At 38.6% G+C, this 27,958-nt stretch overlaps 1 protein-coding gene and 1 long non-coding RNA gene across 16 annotated transcripts in view; one reads left to right on the top strand and one right to left on the bottom strand.

The window, feature by feature from the left end:
• Nucleotides 1–27,958, top strand: part of Dock3 (dedicator of cyto-kinesis 3) — a 351,061-nt gene that overhangs the window by 184,536 nt on the left and 138,567 nt on the right. For all 15 annotated transcript variants that reach the window (XM_006243867.5, XM_006243865.5, XM_039081583.2 and 12 more), the window contains 3 exons: nucleotides 6,084–6,165; nucleotides 12,828–12,888; nucleotides 14,448–14,595. In XM_006243867.5, coding sequence (XP_006243929.1) covers nucleotides 6,084–6,165; nucleotides 12,828–12,888; nucleotides 14,448–14,595 — 291 coding nt within the window. The remainder of the gene's footprint in view (nucleotides 1–6,083; nucleotides 6,166–12,827; nucleotides 12,889–14,447; nucleotides 14,596–27,958) is intronic.
• LOC134480229 (uncharacterized) lies at nucleotides 46–27,254 on the bottom strand. Its single transcript, XR_010054477.1, has 3 exons — nucleotides 26,915–27,254; nucleotides 21,589–22,620; nucleotides 46–4,504 (listed from the first exon to the last, which is right to left on the bottom strand). It is a non-coding gene; the product is annotated as an uncharacterized LOC134480229 (long non-coding RNA).

The raw sequence follows: 27,958 nt of genomic DNA, 5'->3' as shown, positions 1-27,958 counted from the left end.
GGTCCCTCCCTCCCTCTGCCTCCCATTATTATTTTGTTCCCCCTTCTAAGTGTGAAGCATCCTCACTTGGGCCTCCTTCCTTATTTCACTTCTTAAGTTATGAGATATATCATGGGTATTCTGTACTTTTTGGCTAATGCCTACTTATCAGTGAGTATATACCATGTATGACCTTTGGGACCTGGGTTACTTCACTCAGGATTATATTTTCTAGTTCCATTCATTTGCCTGCAAAATTCATGATGTCCTTGTTTTAAATAACTGAATAGTATTCTGTTGTGTAAATGAACCACATTTTCTGTATCCATTATTCAGTTGAGGGACATTTGGTTGCTTCCAGTTTCTGGCTATTATGAATAAAGCTGCTATGAACATAGTGGAGTACATATCCTTGTGATATTGTGGAACATCTTTTGGGTATATCCTCAGGAGTGATATAGCTGGTTCTTTAGGTCTACATCTCATGAAGACTAATATCCAAAATATATAAACTCAAGAAGTTATACTCCAATAAACCAAATACGCCAATTAAAAAAATGGGCTACAAAGCTAAACAGAGAATTCTCAACAGAGGAATCAAATGTCCAAGAAACACTAAAACTCAGGTGACAGCAGATGCTGGTGAGGATGTGGAGAAAGAGGAACACTTCTCCACTGTTGGTGGAATTGCAAACTGGTACAACTACTCTGAAAATAAGTCTGGAGGTTCCTCAGAAAATTGGACATTGTACTACCTGAGGACCCAGCTATACCACTCCTGGGCATATACCCAAATGATGCTCCACTATGTTCATAGCAGCCTTATTTATAATAGCCAGAAGCTGTAAAGAATCCAGATGCTCTTCAACAGAGGAATGGATACAGACAATGTGGTACATCTACACAGTGGAGTACTACTCAGCTATCAAAAACAATGACTTCATGAAATTCATAGGCAAATGGATGGAACTAGAAAATATCATTCTGAGTGAGGTAACTCAATCACAAAAAAAACCACACACACACATGGTATGCACTCATTGATAAGTGGTTATTAGCCCAAAAGCTCAAATTACTGAAGATACAATCCACAGACCCCATGAAGCTCAAGAAGGATGACCAAAGTGCAGGTGCTTCAGTCCATCTTAGAAGGGGGAACAAAAATATTCATAGAAGGAGATACAGAGACAAAGTTTGGAGGAGAGACTAAAGGAATGGCTATCCAGATACTGTCCCACCTGGGGGTCCAGCCCATATACATACACCCATCAAAGCCAGACAATATTGCTGATGTCATGAAGTGCATGCTGGCAGGAACCTGTTAGAGCTCTCTCACAGTCAACGACTGAACTGAGAACGGGTTCCCCATTGGAGGAGTCAGAGAAAGGAGTGAAGTAGCTGAGGGAGCAACCCCATAATAAGAACCCCATAAGAACAACAATACCAACCAACCAGAGCTCCCAGGGACTAAACCATCATCCAAAGAGTGCACATGGACAGAGCCATGGTTCCAACTGCATATGTAGCAGAGGATGGCTATGTTGGGCACCAATGGGAGGAGAAGCCCTACGTGCTGCCAAGGCTGGACCCCCAGTGCAGGGGAATATCAGGGCTGGGAGGTCGGAAGGGTTGGGTGGATGGGTTGGGGAACACCCTCAAAAAAGAAGGGGGAGGGGCATAGGGGTTTATGGACGGGAAACAGGAAAAGAGGATACCATCTAAAATGTAAAATTTAAAAATCCAATAAAAAATGTTTATAAAAAGGTTTGGCCCTGTTGGAGTAGGTGTGTCACTGTAGGTGTGGGCTTTAAGACCCTCATCCTAGCTGCCTGGAAGCCAGCATTCTGCTAGTAGCCTTAAGATGAAAATGTAGAAATGTAGAACTGGGAAAGGGAGTAACATTTGAAATGTAAATGAAAATGTCCAACAAAACAAAAAAAATGTTCAACATCCTAAGTAAGGGAAATGTAAATCATGATGACCCAGAGCTTCTACTCTATACCAATCAGAAAGGCTAAGGTCAAAAACTTAAGCAAAAACATATGCTGGAGAAGATGTGGAGAAAGGGGACACTGGTACATAGATGGTGGGATTTCAAAGTGGTATGACTCTGGAAATCAATCTGGTGGTTTCTCAGAAAAATTGGAAATAGTTCTACCTGAAGTCCCAGCTATACCACTACTGGCACATACCTTTAATTCTAACTCTGGAGGCAGTGGAAGTGAATGTCTGTGAGTTCAGTAATATTCCTCTACATAGTAAGTTCCATCCCAGCCAGGAATATATCATGAGATGCTGTTTTTTAAAAAAGAAAATCTCAAGAATCAATTTGTCTTGTGACCATAATTACTTTTAAACCTCAGAGAAATGTAAGCAGTTATTCAGTTTAATGATATTTTTCCCCTCTTACTTTTCATTCCTGTTCATTCGTTGGTGAAGGAGCTATTCAAATCTTTTTTTTCATGTTTTTGTCTTTTCCATGTGTATGTGTGTGCAGTATATGTGTTTGCATGTATGTGGGTACAGTTGTATGTGGGGATGAACATATGTGTATAGAGGCCTGAGGTTGAGATCAGTTGAGATCTCTGTCTGTCTGTGTCTATGTCTCTCTCTTTCTGTCTCCCCCCCCCCTCTCTCTCTGAGGGAGGAGTACAAAGTCTCTCTCAATTGTTTCTAGAGCCTACTAGAGTCTAGTTAACCATGTTGCTCAGGGATTCTCTGTTCCTGCCTTCTGCCTTCTAAGGCTGGAATTACAGGAGAGGCATATTTATATAGATTCTGCGGATCCAAATCTCTGTCATCTTGCTTTCATAACAAACACTTTAACCATTGAACCATCTCCACCCTTCCTTTTCCATTTTTAAATAGATTTTTCATATCATTGAATTGAATTCTTTATATATTCTCAATACAATTCTTTCTTAGATGGATGTTTGGTAAACATTTTTTCTCAGTACCTCATTATTTCATCCTAGCGTCCTGTTTCAAAAAGGAGATAGTGTATAAAATTTATCATGCCTGTGATTTATAACATCTTCCTAATAATTTCAGGCCACAAAGTGTTTTCAGTTGTATGTTAAACATGAAAACATAAATTTCAGCAGGATATAAGACTTTATTTTTTATCCTGTATTTTGACTTTATTTTCTATTATTTTATAATTTGACCTGTTAAATATTTAAGTATGTAATTCATTCAAGTTAATTGTTATAGATAAGGATGAAATTCATTTTTAATATGAATTATTAAGTACTATTTGTTAATCTACTGTGCTTCTTCCTGGATGTTTATTTATTTGTATATGTTATTTTTGTGTCATATCTGTGTGTATGTGCCATGTGTGTTTCCCCTGGCAAAGGGTGGGTGTTAAATCCATGGAACTAATATTATAGGCAGTTGTGAGCTGCTCAACATAATAAGAGTTGGGAACCAGGCTGGAGAGATGTCTCAGTGGTTAAGAGCACTGACTGCTCTTCCAGAGATCCTGAGTTCTTAGCAACCACATGGTGGCTCACAACCATCTGTAATGAGATCTGATGCCCTCTTTTGGTGTGTCTGAAGACAGCTACAGTGTACTTATATATAATGAATAAATAAATCTTTAAAAAGAAAAAAAGAATTGGGAACCAAATTCAGGTCTTTGGCAAGAGCAGCAAGTGCCCTTAACCACTTAGATAATTGTCCAGTCCCATACTTATCTCTTGTAATTGTCTTGGTAACTTTATTAAGAGACATTTGACTATGTCCATGTGGGTTAGACCTTCCTTGACTACATGTGACTATTAACTAAAAATACATACATCACTCTCCATTCACAACAGTGCTTTTCAGAGAGCTGTAGCTTTGTTGTTTGAAGTTCTCTTTTCCCACACAGCAATCCTTCTCTAGTGTTCCACTAAGACAGCTCTTCCCAAAGTCATCACAAGATTCTCTTTTCAAAAACCTTTTTTTTTTTTTTTTGGATCTTTTTTTTCGGAGCTGGGAACCGAACCCAGGGCCTTGCGCTTCCCAGGCAAGCGCTCTACCACTGAGCTAAATCCCCAACCCCTTCAAAAACCTTTTTGTTGGTTCTTTGTGAATAACACATCATGTACGCCAGTCCCACTTATTTCCCCATCGCCTTGTACCCGCCCTCCACCCTTGCAACCCCCTCCCTCAGTTTTGTTGTAGAAAGTGCAGTGTGTCCGTGCGTCCCACAGAACCCTTCAGACGCCTTTGCTTGCGGATGTTCACTGCAGTGATTTCCTCATCCGGGCGAGGCCTGTGGCGTCTTGCCACTCTTGATGCTGGAACGCCATTATTCTGAAGTCTGGCACACAGGTCTATCCTTTGCTCAGGTGATTCTCTACAGTCTTGACTGAAATAGCATCCCTTTGTCCTTATTTTTCTTCTGTGTTGATGTTTGTCATCTAGGTTATTTTTAACATCTATTTCTTAAATCCCAATACCTTTAGGATTCTGTAAAAAGTCTCTTTTCTTCTCATTCTGAGGGGATCCCTGCAGGTATCCAGGCAGAGAGTAAATCCTGAGAAGAGAGAAGAATAAAAGCTGGTGCAGATTGACTCCATCAATCTGGATCAGACTTTGGGGAGCTTTAATGACAGGCAGTTTACTCCCAGTGGATTTAAGCCCAGTATAATTTGGGGGGGGAAAAGCTTCCTGGTAATACTACCAGTGGTATACAAGGAAGTACAGTTATACATTGAAACTCAACTGTTCATATCTGTATGTCATTTCTTCTAAGAAGATGGGCTCTAGCTTAAGTTGCGAGGGTTAGGCCATCAAGTAGACACACAGAGGTCATTTATGCTTTTGGTCACCTCTGGTCCTGGTTGTAGGAGCTCAATGTGGCTGGCCCAACAGATAACTCAGATCAGCAGACTATTAATCACTTTCTGTTCTTAGCTTTCTGCGTGAAAGAACAGGTTTTTAATCTTTCCCATTGGAAAGACAATCCAGTGTGCTTAACATTTCTGGTTTCTCTAGAGCTCTCTGTAGACTCAAGGACCTTCCATACTATGCTCCCTCATTCTATATGTATTTCTTTCTTATTTTCATCTACTCCTTCTGGAGAAGACCCTCAAATTTACAACTTTTTATACTTGGTTATGGACATCTATCTACTAGGTCCAAAACCTTTGTGTATATATTTTATTCACATTTGTCTTCCCACATAGAACATACTACCTCATAGAAATTTATAACTCTTTTTACTTAGTAAGCAAATAAGTATATGAAAAACTATCAAACTTGAGAGCATATATCTTATTATTCTAAATGTAATATTTTAATGCCACCCTTTTGCTAATATCACCACATTTAATGAGTATAGCTAGGCACATAAAGAGAGTACATTACTTTATAATCACATAGTTTGTTTCCACTGTGGCTTAGTGTTCCCATTACAGTTGGTAAGGAGCCTCAGGAGAAAGAGGCAGGAAGAAGATTTTGATCTGGGATGGGAAGAAGTTTAGAGAGCAAGGGAATATTTCTCTAAATTTTGCAAATGCTGTTTTTGATGTGTTTTATTCCATAATTTCCTACAGGAATAGTCTATATGAATTGAGATATTTACTGGCTCTGTTAAATTCTGATTGCAGGAAGAGGAAAAATACTTACAAAGACTTAAAGGTTAAAAAACAGTATATAATACTTAAAGCCCTAAAAAAATTCTCCAGAGTTATATATATGAAGCTGTAAACTGGATAATATAGCTTCTTTTAGATGTAGTGTGGTACATCTTTTTACAGTGATCTAAGTGCTCAGATCAAGGAACAAGGCTACTACAATAACAACTGTAGAATTGACCTAAGCTGCTTTTGAGAACTTTTGGAAGAGTCTAAGCTCGTTGCTGCTCTCAAGACGCTCACAACTTTAGAGGACTAGACATACAACCTCAACCCATAGACTAAACATCTATGAGGAGGTTAAGACTATCTCTTGCAAATTGCTTGGCCCAACAAATAAGGTATTTTGCTGATACACATGGTTTTATACTTGCCTAGCATAATAAGCTATTTCCCAAGCCTTTAGGAATTTTTCTGTATATGGCTAGAATATGTAGCTCGTTATATTTTTCTGTCTCTTTCTTTCCTACATTTCAGTGAACGGTTTCTGGTGAGACTGAACAAGAACGGTGGGCCAAGGAATCCAGAGAAGATAGAAAGAATGTGTGCCCTTTTTACAGTATGTGCAAATTCTCTTTACCCTTTATGTGCTGACTCTAACCAATGGCCTTCTGTAGGGATATTGTCACTCTGGAAACAAACATTACTTCATATTGCCCCCACCTCCACTGGTGAGAATAGAAATTGAATTATGTTTCCTTCAAGCTTTAATGAAATATTTGTAGAGACCTTAAATTAGCTATGGATTTTAATTGAAATTTTATTTGAAAAATCAAGTAGTTTTTACTAATGTAGATGTTATAAACTATTGCATACAAAATCTATGATGTCCATGGCATCTGCCAGATCTACAGATTAGAGGAGCCTGTTAGTAAATGCATATAAACTAGCCAGTCCTCTGCTGCATAGCAAATGGAGCATCATTTCCTACTCTCATCTGCACTTTAGATTTTCCCAAATAACCTTGTTTTTACTCCTGGTCTTCACTCATAAAGCCATCATCTCAGAAGGCAGATTTACTCATTTAAACTAAATCTCATACTATACTGCCTTTTGTGTTCTCCAAACCAACTTTATTTATTTTTACTAAATAAAAACTGTCTACATTTATTAATTTGAATTAATTTATTGAGGACGAAAACAGAGTGTGACACAATTTAAAGCACTTGGACCCTTGTAGGTTCTTTGACCTATTTCAGTGATAATTAAGATATTCCAAGCTCACTGGGTAGGCATAGTTGGCTTATGTCTGTTAATAACTATCTAGTTAGAAGACAGAGGTTAGAGGATTGGCAAGATGCTAACAAAAACCAAACACAACAAAACAAAAAGCTTCTTGAGCTCAAGAAGCTGTGATAATCTCTTAATGTTAGTGGCCTTGCATGTGGCCCTATGACTTGTAGATGGAGAGACATTTTACAACTGACATGATGCCTCTTAAAGGCAAAGAGCGTTCATCTGAAGATCTAACATGTGACTAATTTCTTCACCCGATTTCAGATCATCTACTACAATCTTTCTAAATGTCAAATGAGGGTGCTGCAGAATGAGAAACTGCATTCACAGGAATAGCTTTCAGTGAAGATGCTCTCAGTGCTCTCTATATAGGGGAAACAAATGCTGCAGATGTACTGCAAATCTAGCTAAGCTCAAATAATGTTTTTCCATGTCTGAGCTCAGCATTGAAACCCTACATTATCTCCTAGAAAATGTAGGAAGAAGGAACAGAGAAGGCAAACCCATGATAATTATTGAGGGAGTTAAAATGGCTAATCTGGAAAGAGAAATACATTCTATTAATCACCAAACAGAAAGAGTCTAGATTGTAGTGAAGGAATTTATATTAACTGAGGACTTTGAACTGAGAGTGCCTGACAGAGGTCTTTTTGAGGCCTCATTTCTAAAACAAAGAGAATGTCTCAGAAGAGGCTTTGCTAGACTTTGAAACCCTCATATTTTCTGGTAAAACAAAAACTTTTGGCCTGTTTAAATAAGAGCTAAGTATGTAAGTAAGCTCTTGTTGAATTCTTACAAACGAATGATCCTTGTCTCATGAAAATTGAACTTGATTATGAAGATTTTAATGTAATCACAGTAAGTCAAAATTTTTATTTAGCACTTTAATTTATCTACATGAGCCCAGAGCTCAAACTCTAGTGTTACCTGTATAAATAAAATGTGCATAACACTCATGATATGCTCCTCTTCTGCCACAGTGCTGTTAAGTATACTACTCTATGGTTTCCTTTGGCGTACAGCTCTGGATTCTTAAAGTTCCCATGCATTATTAAAGGAGTACTTACGAAGTTTTAAATAATATTTTATTAATTCCTTAAGAATTCTATACATGTTGTTTTTATCATATTCACCCTGTTCCCTAAATTCCTCCATAGTAATACCCACTCCTTCTCCCAACTTTGGGTCCTCAGTAAAAAACATTGAGTTTAATTTGTGCTGTCTGTATGCTCGTGGGGGTGTGGCCACACGAAGGAGTACTGTTGGTAATGATGCTAAACACTTTCAAGAGTGGGTTACCACTAAGTTACACTACATAGATGGAACTGTTTCCTTTGAAAATATATCCAACCTTCTATATACTTAAGTAATATGTAAATTTTAATCAAAGAATGAACATAAAACATATAGTAATGTTGTGCTTCTAATTTCTAATATTTAGTGTATATGATATTAAAAATAAAAATAGTATTACCTGAAAAGTATCATGTAAAATTCTATTTTTATTTTTATTAAACTTTTTAAAGATTTATGTGTACCAGTGTTTTACATAACACACACACACACACGCACACACACACACACACACACACACACACACACACACACACACACACACACCATGTGAAAACCTAGTATGTGCAGATGGCATTTGATCTCATGGAACTAGAGTTGATATGATTGTGAGCCACCATGTAGGTTCTGAGAAATGAGCTTCATTCTCCGTTAGAACAGCAAATGCTCTTAGCCACCGATCAATCTCTGTAACCCCCAAATTTCCATTTTTAAATTAGAGAAATGTGCAAAATGGAGTTCAGTACATCCATTCAATATTAAAAGATAACTTTCATGTAAAAATATATCTTTGTGATACCAGAGAAACCTATTTTGTTCAGTAGATTTTTGTTACTTAATTCAGTTACTAATTTTTAAGAACTTGGCAATATATGGTAACCATTTAGACTCCAAACTTCACCCTGACCTTTCTCTATGACCTTTCAGTATCTTCCTGGTTCTGTTGTTTGTTCAGAGCCATTCAGCAGGACAGAACTGGGACTAAAGTAAGGCAAGCAACACACAGAATCCCGGGAGTGAGAGAAGCCTCTTTACATCTTGTGCCTTAGGTTGCTTGTTTGTTTCACATTAATTTTAGTTTAATAAAAGGATGTAAATCAAGAAACATGGTGACTCTGCATTTATAAGCTAACCCAAAATCATGTCTACTCTTTTTCCCTTATTAATAGAAAGACAAACATGTGAGACCACCCAAAAAACGAAAGATGGACAAGAAATGGTGCTGAGGGGATTTATTATTATTATTATTATTATTATTATTATTATTATTATTATTATTTTAAATTGCTTTATTTATTTACTTTCCAAATGTTGCCATCCTTCCTGGTATCACCTCCAAGAGTTTTCCACCCCATCAACACTCACTCCCCATTGACTCTGAGAGGGTGCTCCCCTCCCACTACCACCCTAACCCACCCCCCACATCTATCCCCCTTTCCTGGGGCATCAGGATTAGGCTTATCCGCGTCCACTGAGGCCAGTCAAAACAGTCCTCTGCTACATATGTCCCAGGGGCCATGGGGCAGCCCATGTGTACTCTTTGATTCGGGGCTTAGTCTCTATGGGCTCCCAGGGGTGCCAGCTAGTTGCTACTGTTGGTGGTCTTCCTGTGGGGTTGCCATCCCCTTCAATCCTTCCCCTAACTCTTCCGTAGGGGTTCCCAACCTCAGGCCAATGGTTGTCTGTGAGTATGTGCATCTGTCTCAGTCAGCTGCTGGTAGAGCCTCTCAGAGGACAGCCATGCTAGACTTCTGTCTGCAAGCGCAACATAGCATCAGTAATAGTGTCAGGATTTGGTGCCTGCCTGCCCATGGGATAGATCCAAAATTTGGTCAGTCACTGGATGGGCCTCCTTCAGTCTCTGCTCCATTTTTGTTCCTGCATTTCTTCCAGACAGGAACAATTCTTCAATTTTTGAAGATACATTGGTGAACCCTGTCCCTACACTGGGGGCCCTATTTAATGACTAACAGTGGTCTCTTCAGGTTCCATCTCCCCACTGTTGGGCATTTCAACTCAGGTCACCCCTATTGAGTCCTGGGAGCCTCTCATATCCCAGGACTCTAGGACTTTCTAGAGGTTCAACCCACTCTCTACCCCCTACCCCTGGCAGCTCCATATTTCCATTCATTCCCTTGGCCCTCTAGACTTGTCTCCTGTTTCCCCCATACCTGATCCCATCCCCCTTTAGCAATCCCCTATCCTTCTTCCACCCAGATCCCTCCCTCACTCTGCTTCCCATGATTATTTTGTTTCCCCTTCTCAGTGGGATTGAAGCATCCTCACTTGGCCCTTCCTTCTTGTCTCCCTGTGTTCTTAGTTATGGCTGAACACCTGTGAGGCAGTTAGGCTGTGGGAGTTGGGGGTGGGGGAACAGGCACACTGATCTGCAAAGAATTCAGGTAGAGATGCAGACAGGAAAGAAGGTGAGGCTCAGACAGAGCAGGCTCGATGGGCTGGGAAAGGAAGCTAACCTGTATGGTTCTGAAGTCTCAGGTCTAATGGAGGCGGCGGGGGGGGGGGGGGGGGTAGAGGCAGCAGGAGCATGGAGGTCCTCCTGAGGTAACAGACGGCTAAGAGCAGCTTGGCTTGGCCCAGAGGACTGAGCCAGCAGGAAACATGGGTCAGGGAAGGGAATTTTACCTGTATGTCTCATGATTCTCAAGGTCTGATTGGGATTTTTCTAGAAGTGAAAGCATGAAAACCTGACTCATGAAAGACAAAGGTCACTCTGTCAGGCATTACTAAGACACAGTAAGCTGCAAGTGGGATACCTGATGGCGAATCTGAAACACAATAGATGGTAGGTAGGTGGGTGGGTAGGTAAGTAAGTAGGTAGGTAGGTAGACATGTATATGAATATGTATGAAGTATAGATACAAGTTTTACTATTTGTAGTGTGATGCTCTAAATAGGGAAATAACAACTGTTATTCACAGTGTGTTCTAAATATAAAAATTTAGACTGATCTTTGTAACTCTAGCTTTAAAGTTTCTGATTTGGAATCAGATTTGTTTGCTTAAAAGATCTTTAAAATTTCCAATAAAATTATTTTCAGGGCCAGTAAGATGGCGCAGTGGATAAATGTACTTGCTGCCAAGCCTGATGACCCGAGTTTGAGTCTAGCTCCCACGTGGTAGGAGGAGAAAACTGACTCATGCAAATCGTTCTCTGACCTCCACATGCCTTCCACCAATCACATGATCCCTCTATAAATAAATAAGTGAAAAAAAAGGAAAATATTTTCAACATTATAACTTGGTACCGATAATAACAATAAATATCTAAATTTTAACCCAAATTTTTATCAAGATTTCACTAAGACCAAATTAAACTCATTTACAGAAAATATGGCCAGTGTATAACAATCATGTGGGGACAGTGGAATGAATATAAAGTTAGTATAGTATACATTTTTAGTATAATTAGGTATTAATGAGCTTTTAATATCTTGCTTCACTTTATTGCATGGAACATTTATCTTTTATATCACAAAATGTTTTTACATGATGACAGAATAAACATGGATGATTTTCATTGTGAAACTTTTATAGCTACTTTATTAGGTTATCTAAATGAGAGCTAGACGAATACTATCAATAAAAGAATATTTTAAAGGAGTATGATATTCATTTCACTATATAAATATTTTAAGTTTTTGTTTTAATAAAAATTTTCATGCATTATATTTTAGTATTTCTCCCTCCCCCAAAATAGTCTCAAGATTTTTCCCACCTTTCTTACCTATCTTAACCTCATGTTCTTTCTCTCTCTCTCAAAAAAAAAGAAAATTAAAATGAAACAAAAGACCCAGTAAGACAAATAACAAAACAAAATGAAACACACATTCCTACACACACACACACACACACACACACACACACACACACACACACACACACACACAGAGTTTCTTTTAGAGTGTGGTTCATATACCAGTGACATTCCCATAGGAGAAAACTGATTTTCTCTTCTCTGCCAGATTTCAATTGCAAATAGCCTCTTAATTAGAAGTGGGACTTTGTGTCCACTTCTTCTGAGATTTTTGTATGGTTGAACCTGTGCAGGTCTTATAGGTGCTATGATAGTCTCTGTGAGTTCATAAACACATAAGTTCTTGTTGTGTTTGGAAGATACTCTTCCTTGGAATCATCCAGCATGTCTGGTTCTTACAGTCTTTCTTCCTCTTTGGCATAGATCCCTGAGCCTTGAGGGGAAGGGCTTGATGAAGACATCCCATTTAGGACTGAGTTCTCCAAAGTCTCTCATTCTCTGCACACTATCCAGTTCTGGGTCTCTGTGTCAGTTCCCATTTATTGCAAGAAGGCATTTCTCCTTTGAGGGCTGAGCAAGACACTTACACACAGGTATAGCAGTATGCCATTGGGGATCATTTTATTGCTGTGTTCTTCTAGCAAAATGACAGCAGTAAGTTTTCCCCTAGAGCCCACAACTTACCTAGCTCTTGGCCATTAGAGCAGTGTCAGGAATGAAATGGACCTTAAATCCAATCAGAAAGTGGTTGTTATTTCTAACATTTGTGTCACTGTTGTACCAACATTTTCTGTACACAGGCTGCTGGTGTAAATAATGGGTTTTGTACCTGTTTGATATCGATGATTGTAGCATGTAGAGTACTTCCAGCATCAGGAACACTAGTTAGGAGTGTTAAACGTCTAGTTAAGCACCAGCTTGATCTTTCATTGTAAGTAGTGTTTTCAATAATAGGGCCTCTCCTCTGTATAAATCTCGTATGTATTAAATGTTGAATTCTATAATCTCCCTTCTCCCACCTGTAGTAATATACTGAAAGCAAACTACTAATAAAGTTCAAATGAAATTTGAACTAAAGGAAATTTATGTTTCTGAGCATTATTTGTTGAGATTTACTTATTCTTTTTCTTTCCTTAGGATCTGAGTAGCAAAGACATGAAGAGAGATTTATACATAGTTGCCCATGTGATCCGAATAGGTATTGTACACTTTAGTTGTTCTCATGATTAAGACTGTCCAAACTTAAGATACATATAGCTATCTATCTGAACTTTGCCTTTCCTGCTATTTCCCAGCTCAGGATTAGAATCTATTTGTTTGTTTGTTTGTTTGTTTGTTTGTTTGTTTTAAAGCTTTTCCATTAAGCTCAACTGCAGCAGTAGCTGGATTTGATGCAAATGCATGCATGTTTTCCCATTTCAGATCTTTTGTTCTTTCTTGCTTTTGGACCCAAACTTTGTATTTTAAGTGGTTTGCTTTTTTATTTTCTTCCTGACATGCTGCCTTCTTCCATGTATGTCTTTCTCCTCCAGAGTCTGCAGAGATACTAGAGTGCCTGCTGGTCACATGATGTTTGCCCTGTGTTGTAGTTTCTGTCCAGAATTATGCCCTGTACCATTTCCCTCAAAATCAGAGTCATTGCCACCACTGCAAATGAGTAGCAACTCATTTCTATTCAAACTGAGATGAAAGGACTGGGCTCTTCATTACTGCTCCATTGTTGATTGTCCATACATATTTCAGGTTTGGGTGGCATGACTAACCAAGTTTTCCTTCATAGTATAAGTTCTAGAGTACGGTGCTCAATTTTGTCAAAAATGTTTAATCCTTTGACAATATAACAAGTATTTTGCCTTTATGAAATATTTGTTGAAATCTTGGCTTTTGTAAGTCCTCGTGTCACTGTTGGGACAGACTTGCTCACTTGAAGGAACAAGCAACCACTGACAACCAAGATCTCTCTCATTTCCACAGTGGCTCAGCAGTGACTTCAAGTATTAGAATTTTGTTAGAGGAAGAACACAGTGTCCTCTCTCCTGTGTATACAGTTTATGCTCGCAGCTAAAAATACTGAAGTTTGGGGCTTACAACCCCTTAAAAACAACAGTGCCAACTAAGCAGAGCTCTCAGGAACTAAGTCACTACCCAAAGACTGTACATGGACTGACCCATGGCTTCAGCTGCATATATAGCAGAGGATAGCCTTGTTGGGCACTAGTGGAAGGAGAAGCCCTTGCTCTTGCCTAGGCTGGCCCCTCCCCCCCCCAGTGTAGGGGAATGTCAGGCGGGAGGAAAGGGGGTGATTGGGGAAGGGAACACCCTTATAGTAGAAGGGGAGGGGGATGGGATAGGGGGCTTATCTCCGGGAAACCGGGAAAGGGAATAACATTTGAAATGTAAATAAAAAAAATCCAATTTAAAAAAAATACTGACGTTCTTCTGTCATTAGTATGGCCATTAAGTTTAAATCTCTCAACACACTGATTTTTCTAAGAAATTCAAGTCATTATTTTTATTTGATTAATAAATGCACAGTTGGTGTTCATTGACTGATTTTGACACAGAAAACGGGCTTAGACCAGAGGTTAATTTGGTGTACTTGTACATGGATATCCTTAGGTGACTCACTTCTGCTCCTGACTCTTCTTAGAGGATATCCTAGGTACCTGTAGCTCTGATGTCATTGGGTGATAATTAGAAGATGTTAGAAAGGAGCATGGATTCTCTGTGTAATTGCCATTTTCTGCTGTACCCAAGGCCGGATGCTCTTGAATGACTCCAAAAAGGGTCCTGCTCACCTGCACTACAGGCGACCATATGGCTGTGCAGTTCTCAGCATTTTGGATGTTCTACAGTCACTAACAGAATTAAAAGAAGAAAAGGATTTTGTTCTTAAGGTTTACACGTGAGTAATCCTACATATCAGGAATAATGATTTGCAGCATGCCCTGAGATAATAGCAGTTTTCAAGCCTTGTGAACATAGACTTACCATATGGAGTATAGAGAGGTTAGTGGGAGAGCAAAGATTTTGATCTAAAGTTTTAAAGGTTCTGGAAATTTTAACTTTGCTATATTTCTTAGTTACTAAAACACCTGAACTTGGAACCTTCTATCCTAAAGTGAAAGTCTGATAGTACACATTTCTTGTTCATGTTATAATACTCATTTTCTCTGTAGAATAAGTCAACTTTATTATGTATTTTTAGAAAAGCTAACAATATAATTTCTTATGTAACTTAGATACAAAAATCTTCTTTATGTGATACTTGCCTACCTGTTATTGCTTTTGAGGTAGCCAAGAATGCAGATTATTTAAAAGAATTATTGAGTTCAGGTTATGATGTATTTGAAGAAAAGCCAAAACTTTTGAGGATCCAAGATCTTTCTTTTCTGCTACCACAGATATCTTTGTCACATCCAACATGGCATGGGACTGTTTTTTTTTTTTTGTTTTTTTTTTTTTTGTTTGTTTTTTTTTTTTGGTGGTATACTTTTATTTTTTTTCTTTTTACTCTAAATTTCTTTTTTTTTTAATTTTTCTTTTTTTTTATTAACTTGAGTATTTCTTATATACATTTCAAGTGTTATTCCCTTTCCCGGTTTCCGGACAAACATCACCCTCCCCCCTCCCCTTCCTATGGGTGTTCCCCTCCCAAACCTCCCCCCATTGCCACCCTCCCCGCATAGTCTAGTTCACTGGGGGTTCAGTCTTAGCAGGACCCAGGGCTTCCCCTTCCACTGGTGCTCTTACTAGGATATTCATTGCTACCTATGGGGACAGAGTCCAGGGTCAGTCCATGTATAGTCTTTAGGTAGTGGCTTAGTCCCTGGAAGCTCTGGTTGCTTGACATTGTTGTACTTTTGGGGTCTCGAGCACCTTCAAGCTCTTCCAGTTCTTTCTCTGATTCCTTCAACGGGGGACCTATTCTCAGTTCAGTGGTTTGCTGCTGGCATTCGCCTCTGTATTTGCTGTATTCTGGCTGTGTCTCTCAGGAGCGATCTACATCCGGCTCCTGTCGGTCTGCACTTCTTTGCTTCATCCATCTTGTCTAATTGGGTGGCTGTATATGTATCGGCCACCTGTGGGGCAGGCTCTGAATGGGTGTTCCTTCAGTCTCTGTTTTAATCTTTGCCTCTCCCTTCCCTGCCAAGGGTATTCTTTTTCCTCATTTAAAGAAGGAGTGAAGCATTCACATTTTGATCATCCGTCTTGAGTTTCCTTTGTTCTAGGGATCTAGGGTAATTCAAGCATTTGGGCTAATAGCCACTTATCAATGAGTGCATACCATGTATGTCTTTCTGTGAGTGGGTTAGCTCACTCAGGATGATATTTTCCAGTTCCAACCATTTGCCTACGAATTTCATAAACTCGTTGTTTTTGATAGCTGAGTAATATTCCATTGTGTAGATGTACCACATTTTCTGTATCCATTCCTCTGTTGAAGGGCATCTGGGTTCTTTCCATTTTCTGGCTATTATAAATAAGGCTGCGATGAACATAGTGGAGCACGTGTCTCTTTTATATGTTGAGGCATCTTTTGGGTATATGCCCAAGAGAGGTATGGCTGGATCCTCAGGCAGTTCAATGTCCAATTTTCTGAGGAACCTCCAGACTGATTTCCAGAATGGTTTTACCAGTCTGCAATCCCACCAACAATGGAGGAGTGTTCCTCTTTCTCCACATCCTCGCCAGCATCTGCTGTCACCTGAGTTTTTGATCTTAGCCATTCTCACTGGTGTGAGGTGAAATCTCAGGGTTGTTTTGATTTGCATTTCCCTTATGACTAAAGATGTTGAACATTTCTTTAGGTGTTTCTCCGCCATTCGGCATTCCTCAGCTGTGAATTCTTTGTTTAGCTCTGAACCCCATTTTTTAATAGGGTTATTTGTTTCCCTGCGGTCTAACTTCTTGAGTTCTTTGTATATTTTGGAAATAAGGCCTCTATCTGTTGTAGGATTGGTAAAGATCTTTTCCCAATCTGTTGGTTGCCGTTTTGTCCTAACCACAGTGTCCTTTGCCTTACAGAAGCTTTGCAGTTTTATGAGATCCCATTTGTCGATTCTTGATCTTAGAGCATAAGCCATTGGTGTTTTGTTCAGGAAATTTTTTCCAGTGCCCATGTGTTCCAGATGCTTCCCTAGTTTTTCTTCTATTAGTTTGAGTGTGTCTGGTTTGATGTGGAGGTCCTTGATCCACTTGGACTTAAGCTTTGTACAGGGTGATAAGGATGGATCGATCTGCATTCTTCTACATGTTGCCCTCCAGTTGAACCAGCACCATTTGCTGAAAATGCTATCTTTTTTCCATTGGATGGTTTTGGCTCCTTTGTCAAAAATCAAGTGACCATAGGTGTGTGGGTTCATTTCTGGGTCTTCAATTCTATTCCATTGGTCTATCTGTCTGTCTCTGTACCAATACCATGCAGTTTTTATCACTATTGCTCTGTAATACTGCTTGAGTTCAGGGATAGTGATTCCCCCTGAAGTCCTTTTATTGTTGAGGATAGCTTTAGCTATCCTGGGTTTTTTGTTATTCCAGATGAATTTGCAAATTGTTCTGTCTAACTCTTTGAAGAATTGGATTGGTATTTTGATGGGGATTGCATTGAATCTGTAGATTGCTTTTGGTAAAATGGCCATTTTTACCATATTAATCCTGCCAATCCATGAGCATGGGAGATCTTTCCATCTTCTGAGGTCTTCTTCAATTTCTTTCCTCAGTGTCTTGAAGTTCTTATTGTACAGATCTTTTACTTGCTTGGTTAAAGTCACACCGAGGTACTTTATATTATTTGGGTCTATTATGAAGGGTGTCGTTTCCCTAATTTCTTTCTCGGCTTGTTTCTCTTTTGTATAGAGGAAGGCAACTGATTTATTTGAGTTAATTTTATACCCAGCCACTTTGCTGAAGTTGTTTATCAGCTTTAGTAGTTCTCTGGGACTGTTTTTAGTATTCTTCAACCAGGGGATCTAACTTATAGATGAATTCCCTCTTCTCATGGCCCTTGTTCAAGAAAAAGTAGAAAAGGAACTAATAGAAGAAACATGGACCATCAGTTTATAGACTGTCTTTGTTTATAGGGAATCCAGAAAGAAATAGTAGTCTTAAAAATGATTAGTGATGAATTTAGTGAGTTTTTGTTTTGCTTTTTTTTTTAATAGTGAAGATGTTTTGAAACTGTTTCCAGCTTGGAACTCAGTGTGTGTCCCAAGCTGGCTTCTAGCTAATGACCATCTTCCTGTTTCAACTTCCAGGTTGGTGGGATTGCGGTCACAAGTGACTGTACCCATTTTTTACTGAGTTTTTAAAACAAGTGTATATCTGATAATTGTTAATATTTATCTTATTTCATATGTGTGAATATTTTTCTGCATGTATGCAAGTATACTGTATTATGCCTGCTATTTGCAGAGGTTGGAAGAGGGCTTTGGATTCATCCCCTGGAACTGGATTTATGGATAACAGTGAGCCACCATGTGTGCGCTGGGAATCAAACCCAGATCCTCTGCAAGCATAGCCAATGCTTTTAACTAAAGCCCCTATGTCTGTCAATGTTTTTTATTTTATTTTTCTTGGATATTTTATGTATTTACATTTAAAATATTATCCTCTTTCCCCTTTCTCCCATACCCCCTCCAGGGGGAGGATGAGGATGCTCATCCTTCTATGAGGATGCTCCCACTCCCACCCACCCACACCAACCTCAACATCCTGGCATTACCCTACATTGGGGAAATGAGCCTTCACAAGACCAAGGGCTTTTCCTCTTAATAAAGCTGGACAGTGCCATCCTCTGCTACATATGCAGCTGGAGCCATGCATTCTTCCATATATACTCATTGGTTGGTGGTTTAGTCCTTGGGAGCTCTGGTGGTATCTGGTTGATTCGTATTGCTGTTCTTCCTATGGGTTTGCAAACCCCTTCAGCTCCTTCAGTCTTTTCTCTTAACTCCTTTACTGGGATCTCCTTGTTCAGTCCAATGGTTAGCAGCAACCATCCTCATCTGTATCAGTAGGGCTCTGGCAGAGTCTCTCAGGAGACACCCGTATCTGGCTCCTGTCAGCAAGCACTTCTTGGCATCAGCAATATTGAGTGGGTTTGTGACAGCACATGGGATGGATCCCCAGGTGTGGCAGTGTGTCTGGATGACCTTTCTGTCTACTGTTTGTCCCTGTATTTCTTCCATGAGTATTTTGTTCTCCCTTCTAAGAAGGAATGAGGCATCCACATTTTGGTCTTCCTTCTTCTTGGGCTTCAAATGATCTGTGAATTTTTTTTAAGTATTCTAAGCTTTTGGGCTAATATCCACTTATCAATGAGTGCATACCATTTGTGTTCTTTTGTGATTGGGTTATCTCACTCAGAATGATATTTATGCACTGTGGAATCCTTTCAGGATTAGTAACTTAAATCTGTATCATCTGATTCAGATCTGAGCCCAGCCCTCAGAAGAAGGAGTGTTTTTCAGTACATTTCAGGTGATGTTTGATGGTTCAATTTAATCGTAAACCTAAAGGCTTTACTAATTTCTAATAATGCTTTAGCCTTTGCTAGGGTAGAATTTTCTAAGTATGAAAATCTGTTCTGCAGATTTAATCAGTAATTGGCAAAATTACCTCTTTAATTGTTAGCATTCTCATTTTTTAATATTATGCAGAGTCAATCTTTACTAGAGAAAATTCAAACCTCCTATCTCTTCCAGGGCCAGTACTATGCTTTATTGTATTTTGAAATACCATATTTTATGTTGCAAGATACCATATCTATCTATGTATCTTATCTTTCTTTCTTCTTCTTTCTTTCTTTCTTTCTTTCTTTCTTTCTTTCTTTCTTTCCCCCTTCCTTCCTTCCTTCCTTCCTTCCTTCCTTCCTTCCTTTCTTTCTTTCTTTCTTTCTTTCTTTCTTTCTTTCTTTCTTTCTTTCTTTCTTTCTCTTTTTCACTTTACATCCTGCTTGCTCACTGTCCCTTTCCTGGTCACTCCCTCCCATAATCCTTCACCCCTTCCCTACCTCCCCTTCTCCCCTGAGCAGGTGGATCCACCCCTGGGCATCCCCCCAACCTAGCACTTCAAGTCTCTGCAAGGCTAGAGGTTTCTTCTCTCACTGAGTCCAGACAAGGCAGCCCAGCTAGAACATATCCTACATACAGGCAACAGCTTTTGGGATAGCACCCATTCCAGTTGTTCTGGACCCACATGAAGACCAAGCTGTGCATCTGCTGCATATGTGGGGGAGGCCTAGGTCCAACCCATGTATGTTCTGTGGTTTGTGGTTCAGTCTCTGAGAGCCCCAAGGGTCCAGGTTAGTTGATTCTGTTGGTTTTCCTGTGGATTCCTATCTCCTTAGGGACTGCAGTCCTTTCTCTTTTTCCATAAAAATCCCCAAGAGTAAGTGAGCACCCTCTCAGAGGCCAAGTGGAGGGGTGACAGGATCAAGAATTCTCAGAAGGACTGGGAAGGGGGGCAACATTTGGAATGTAAATAAATAAAATAGTTTAATAATAAAAAAGAAAGAAACATGTTACCTAATATGATGTAGTCATTACTTAGTGTTTATGAACAATAAAACTAAATTTACTACTTGAAAAAAAAGAGTTCCCAAGCTCCATCCACTGTTTGGCTGTGGGTGTCTGCACCTGTCTGAGTCTGTTGAGTTAGGACAGCCTTTTAAGAAACTGAAACATGAAAACTAGGTGCTTCACTGAGTCAAATACCTTACAATAAATAAATAAATAAATAGCCACCATATGCATTTCAGTCTGATAAAAATATCATGTTACTTGTTACTTAGAAGGATAAAGGGTCACAAGCAGGAAAATACAAGCTGTTAGGCTTTAGGAAACTAAAGACAAGGAATGCCAGGAACTGAAGCCAATATTTGGAAGGGATAGGTATTCATAAATAATGAATTTGACCAAATACAAGAAGATTCTGAGTACATAATGACCACTTTTCAATTTCACAATGATAAAAGCTTAAGCAAACATTTATATAGGGACAATTTTAATAAAATGAATCTTACAAATAAATATTTTATATTATTTGTTACATAAAATTTATTGTAAATGACATACTCTGCCTCATACTGTCAAATTGAAAAGTGTTGCTTATTCTCTATCCTCACATTTTATGAAAAAAATGTTATGAATTCATCATGTGTAGCCATGCCATCATGGCTTTGCTATCAGTAAAACCACTTTCTGCATTAACTGACAAGGTTTTCCAAGGAACACAATTTTTGCTTCCATAGGGCTCCTTTTTGATGTATCCTTTGATTCCTTAATGATACTCTCTCATTTGGGAACACTATAATCTGATCAAAGTAATCATGGGAGGTCCTTATTGTTATTGCCATTTTTATAGAGGAGTAAATTGATGTTAATTGTTTTCTGGAGACATAACAGCAGAAGTTCATAGACTTAGAATTTGAACCCAACTCCTCTTACTTCATTCTGTCAGCACATTTTTCTGTTTCACATTTCAAGTATGCGTGTGTTACACTGGCAAGAACGTACATTTAGAACCTCAATGATACAGATTCATGGGACAGCTGTATGACTTTGAATCTACCTTATACCTCTCTGAACCTCAGTTCTTTCTAAGGTGGAGATCATGGGACCTGTTTCAAAAGACTAAATCTTGTAAGATGATGTCCATAAAATAACCATCATAGGTGACATTGACTATTTTCTACAGTCAAACACTGTGGTAAACATTTGGCGTGTTAACCTACTTAATCTTCACACACACTTGGTGCTCCTCTAAAGTTTCACCTTCTACGCCTAGCACAAAAGGCCTGTTCAGCTAATGGAGTTTCTCAGCAATCTCAGCTTACCAAGAAGGAGTTGCTTTGGTCTCGCACTTCTTGGCAGCCCCTCCAACTCAAAATACTCACATTTCTCATGCAGCATGGCACTAGGTCTGTGAGAAGAGGGTGCTTCAGACTTAACCAGCAGCACAGACGCACAGCCTCTTCCTTTTAGTTGAGACACGAAGATGTGTTTGTGCTCTAAACAATTTCTGTCAGGACAATAGAGGACAGATACATGTCATGAGGACACATCTAAAATCAATTAGATTGGTCAGTTTATATCACCCTGGTCTGAGAGACTCCATTTGATTAGTCAGGTCATTTTTATAAGACTATGGACTTTTTAAATTCATCCTTCTTAATTCATATTTCTCCTTTTACACTAAAAGTAAAGGCATCATGAACTAACTTAGTATTGATGGTGTTCCTCAATATGTAGGTTACCACCCCTTTTCTAACAAGATCTTCAACTAAATAAGATTAAGTAGATCCCAAAATGAATACATAAAATTTTAGTCAGTATTAAAAGTAATTAAGTCAGGCCTTAACCAGAATTTAATAGTTACTATTAGAAGGAGGCAGACAAGATGGGAAGCTTGCCTGACATTAGGCAGACAAGCACACGGAAGCATGATGTGAGAGTAAGGCTCTCTGGCTTCTCCTGCTCTCTCTATCTGCCTTTGGGACCAACCAGACCTATGTGTGGACTCCTGTTCCACCTTGGTCTCCTTATCTGAAAAGATGGGCAGGTAAAATACCACAGTGCTGTTTTTTTCATTTTGGAAATGAACACAACAGTTATTGGCCTTTCACAGGCACTCTTAAAAATGCAAACTCATTTGTCTTAACAGCCCTTAAAATATTTTAAATGATGTTTTTGGGATACCTAACCAGAGAAATATGAGTGGATATATATCAGAAACCCAGAAATGAAGAGGATAATAAAATAGTAGGGAAGAAATAAATAATAAGTGAGAAGAGTGTTATAAACTCTGTTGAACCTACACACTTGCCTTGTGCTTCTGGATGCTTGGAGAATCCATGTGGAAAGTAGAAGTTTTCTGTTCCTCTAATTTAATCCCTGGACATGCTGCTCAGTTATCTATGCTTGTTGTCCTATTTTGAAGAAAATGGGCTACCACAGCACTACATAGACGATGACATCTTTCATGCATCTTATAAGTGAAGACAAACTATTGACATCAGTAATCAGACTCTACATATTAATTTGATTGGGTATATCATAATCATGTTTGATTTTAATCATGAATCATTTGATTATTTAATAAATGCTCATATTTAAATTCTTTATAAAATATCCTAGTGATTGGATAAAATATACTGATGAAGCTACATCCATCTAAATAAAATGATTTGAATAGCTTCCCTTTATCCTTACCCCATACTTAACGTCACTCATACCCTCATCCTCAGGTACACAGTGAGCATATTTATTACTAGTCATTTGCCTTGAAATATACCCTCAACATGTTAGCCTTTGCTCCTGAATCATAGCAGTGAAATTTGCCCCATACATTACAGATGTCCCTCAGCGCAAGGTCTGCCCTCATTGAAATCCATCATCACTAATGTATAGGAATAGTTTTTTTTTAAATTGGGTAATTTCTGTTTCACCTTCCTCTAGAGACTTGTCTTTGATACTTAAGCATAGAGTACCAGTCTGTTCTGGGTTCTTTGTTCTTCCTTCCTGCCTAGTTTGTTCCGGTTTCTTTTTTAATGCCTTTTTTCTTTTGCCTAGTACTTACTCCTTATATCTGTTCTCATATTTCTGAGGCCTATAATGCTCATATATTCTTGGTGCTTTCTCTATTCTCTTTTATTTTTAAATCATTTTCTTTTTCATAACTCTATGAGTTAGATTTGGTACATGCTTCTAATTCCTCAAGAGAATGAAGAAGGACGATCTTGAGCTGTATGTCAGTCACCCTGAGCTATGGTGTGAGACCTTGTCTCAAAAAAAAAAATCATAACAACAAAAGAAGTATAGGCCAGAATTATCTATGTAGTTCTTGAAAACTGAATCCAAGAACACATCAAAATGATCATCCATCATGATCAAGTAGGCTTCATCCCAGAGATGCAGGGATGGTTCAATATATGGAAATCCATCAACATAATCCACTATATAAACAAACTTAAAAAAAACTTTATAATCATCTCATTAGAATCTGAGAAAGCATTTGACAAAATTCAACATCCCTTCATGATAAAAGTCTTGGAAAGATCAGTAATTCAAGGCCTATACCTAAACCTATTAAAAGCCATATACAGCAAACCAGTTGCTAACATTAAACTAAATGGAGAGAAAGTTGAAGCAATCCCACTAAAATCAGGGACTAGACAAGGCTGCCCACTCTCTCCCTACCTATTCAGTATAGTACTTGGAAGTTGTAGCCAGGAATAAAAAGAGGTCAAAGGGTACAAATTGGGAAAGAAGAAGTGACTTAAGTGACCCCAAGAATTCCACCAGAGAACTCATACAGGTGATAAACAGCTTCAATAAAATGTCTGGATATAAAATTAACTCAAACAAATCAGTAGCCTTCTTCTACTCAAAGGATAAACAGGCTGAGAAAGAAATTAGAGAACTGACACCCTTCACAATAGTCACAAATAACATAAAATACCTTGTGGTAACTCTAACCAAACAAGTGAAAAATCTGTATGACAAGAACTTCAAGTCTCTGAAGAAAGAAATTTAAGAAGATCTCAGAAGATGGAAAGATTTCCCATGCTCATGGACTGGCAGAATTAATAAAGTAAAAAATGGCCATCTTGCTGAAAGCAATCTATAGATTCAATGCAATCCCTATCAAAATCCCAAGTCAATTCTTCACAGAGTTAAAGCAATTTGCAAATTCATTTGGAATAACAAAAAACACGGGATAGCCAAAACTGTCCTCAACAATAAAAGAACCTGGGGGTGGGGGGGAATCACCATCCCTAACTGCCAGCTGTATTATAGAGCAATAGTGATAAAAACTATATGGTATTGGTACAGAGATAGGGAGGTAGATCAGTGGAATAGAATTGAAGACTCAGAAATGGACCCACACACCTATGGTTACTTGATCTTTGACAAAGGAGCTAAAACCATCCAATGGAAAAAAGCATTTTCAACAAATGGTTCTGGTTCAACTGGCATGTAGAACAATGCAAATTGATCCATTCTTATCTTCTTGTACAAAGATCAAGTCCAAGTGGATCTTAGACCTCCACATAAAACCAGATACTCTGAAACTAATAGAAGAGAAATTGGGTAAGAGCCTTGAACACATGGGTACAGGGGAAAATTTCCCGAACAAAACACCAATGGCTTATGCTCTAAGAAAGAATCAATAAATGGGACCTCATAAAATTACAAAGTTTTTGTAAGGCAAAGGACACTGTCAGTAGGACAAAACGGCAACCAACAGATTGGGAAATCCTATGTCAGATAAAGGGCTAATATCCAATATATACGAAGAACTCAGTATCCAGAGAATCAAATAACACTTTTAAAAAATGAAGTACGGAGGTAAACAAAGGGTTCTCAATTGAGGAAACTTGAATGGCTGAGAAGTACCTAAAGAAATGTTCAACATCCTTAGTCATCAGGAAAATGCAAATCAAAATAACCCTGAGATTCTACCTCACACCAGTCAGAATGGCTTAGATCAAAAACTCAGGTGAGAGCAAATACTAGTGAGAATGTGGAGAAAGAGGAACACTCCTTCCATTGTTGGCAGGATTGCAAGCTGGTCCAACCACTCTGGAAATCAGTCTGGTAGTTCCTCAGAAAATTGGATATAGTACTACCTGAGGACCCAGCTATACCACTCCTGCGCATATATCCAAAAGATGCTCCAACATATAACATGGACACATGCTCCACTATATCTATAGCAGCCTTTTTTATAATAGCCAGAAGCTAGAAAGAAACCAGATGTCCCTCAACAGAGGAATGGATACAGAAAATGTGCTACATTTACACAATGGACTACTACTCAGCTATTTAAAAAAATGACTTCATGAAATTCTTAAGCAAATGGATGGAAATAGAAAATATCATTCTGAGTGAGGTAACCCAATCACAAAAGAACACACATGGCATGTACTCACTGAGAAGCAGATATTAGTCCAAGAGCTCTGAATACTCAAGATACAATTTATAAACCACATGAAGCTTAAGAAGAATGATGAACAAAGTGTAGATGCATCAATTCTTCTTAGAAGGGTTGGAACAAAAATACTGACAGGAGGAAATATGGAGACAAAGTGTGGAGCAGAGATGAAAGAAGGGCCATCCAGAGACTGCCCCTCCTGGGGATCAATCCCATATACAACCATCAAACTCAGACAATATTGTAGATGCCAACAAGTGCGTGGTGACAGGAGCCTGAGATAGCTGTCTTCTGAGAGGCTCTGCCAGAGCATGACAAATACAGAGGTGGATGCTTGCAGCCAACCATTGAACTGAGAACAGGGTCCCCAATGGAGGATTTGGAGAAAGGACTGAAATAACTGAAAGGGTTTGCAAACTCATAAGAAGAACAATATCAACCAACCAGAATCCCCCAAAGCTCCCAGGGACTAAACCACCATCCCAAGAGTACACATGGAGCCACCCATGGGCTCCAGCCATATATGTAGCAGAGGTCGGCCTTGTCTGGCAGCAATGGGAGGAGAGACCCTTGGTCCTATCAAGGCTCAATACCCCAGTGTAGGGAAATGTCAGGGCAGAAAGGTGGGAGGGATTGAGTGGATGAGTGAGGGAGCACCCTCATAGAAGCAGGGGGTGGGGAGTACATAGGGTAGCAGGTTTCTAGATGAGAATCTGAGAAAGGAGATAACATTTGAAATGTAAGTAAATTCCAATAAAAGTTTTAAAGTAAAAAAAAGTGAAAAAGAAAAGAAAATTACAACAAAAGAAATATAGGCTAGAATTATCTGTATAACTACAGAAATGAGGTTGGAGGTGTCAATATCAATTTGTCTATCTTAATACATAGGCAGATGGTTATATATAAACAATTTATAAATATTTCTGTATACATAGTTTTATATACATTATAAATACATATAAAGAACATGTATCTAAATATATACTTGTACGTATATGCACACATTATTTCCTTATTCTGTCACTTGAAGAGGCCAACACGTATAATTTTTTTGAACTTGATAATACACTTTTTCTTTATACTAATCCAAACTTATGACTTATGGATAAGAGTGGGCATATAAATGACGTGTTTGTCAGCCCAGAGTGGGGTTTTTGTAATTTAAAATTACAGAGTATTTTTGTCTAAATATGCCAGCAATAACAACAACACTGGTTATGACTAAGGGAGTCTGCTAGAGGCTTGGAAAGATAGAAAGTCATGAAGTGATCAAGTCTAAAAAGTACCTGCTAATTTCATAAATCTAGAAAGATGTCAAGAAAAAATGTTATCAAAGCAGGTCTTTTGGGATCCTCATCAGCTGGACACCTTGATGTCTTGACTGCTTGAACCAAAGGCAGTGCATAAGTCAGACAGGAAGGCCTGCAGGCACTGCTGCCAACACCTCTCAGTGTTTGTTACCAGGTGAATTATAAATCATAAACAACCATTCTACAGCACTCTTCTTCTTTGTTTAGAAAGAATTCTGTAAGCAGAAGTGTCCCTCAGAACTCTATTTAATCATTCATCAAAACAGTTGGGAGCATATGAAGCCTAGCGACTTGACTAAGAAGTAAAAAAAACAAAACAAAACAAACAAACAAACAAACAAACAAACCCCGATTCATTATCAAAATACGTTTGTGAGTGACCTCTGAATAATCCCTTTCATTTAGAACCTTGCGATGCACCATACTTCTAGATGGAATGTTGTTATAATCCTTATATTGTTTTTTCTTTCTGGAAGTGGACACTTCTGAGTGATCCATAAACAATACTAAGATCCTGTGTATTTTCTTTGTTCATGGGTCCTGTTTTGTGCACTCGTTAGTACTATAAACAAGGGCTTAGGGTAGAATTCTAAAGAGTTAAATAAAAAATTCAAGAGATGACCCAAATCTCATTGTGTTTTCTTAGAATCTTCTTTAGGTTTAAGGATTTATTTGTGGTCTTTCTCTTTGAGTTGCCTTTGATAGAGTCACTAAATATCAGGATATAACAGAATCAGGCTCTTCCTCTAGTCTCTTGTATTCCGCAGAAGGAACGTACAAGTTCTCAGATGTTCAGGAGTCCAGCATATCTGTTAAGCTTTCCATCCCTAGACCATGAGTTCCTCAGCCACTATTCTCACAAGCTTCTCATTGTCTCATACGGTTGAAATGGTGTCTACATTGCTTGACCTCCGAAAGAATTCATCCCCACTAGGGCTAGTATAATGACAACTGGATAACAACAGATGCTTACTCCAGAATAAAAAGTGTTGAGGGAAAAAAATGCCACACAGAACAGAG

Source organism: Rattus norvegicus, chromosome 8, assembly GCF_036323735.1.
Source record: "Rattus norvegicus strain BN/NHsdMcwi chromosome 8, GRCr8, whole genome shotgun sequence".
Taxonomy (NCBI): domain Eukaryota; kingdom Metazoa; phylum Chordata; class Mammalia; order Rodentia; family Muridae; genus Rattus; species Rattus norvegicus.
Note: the sequence above shows the minus strand (reverse complement) of the source record. Positions and strands in the feature narration are given on the sequence as shown.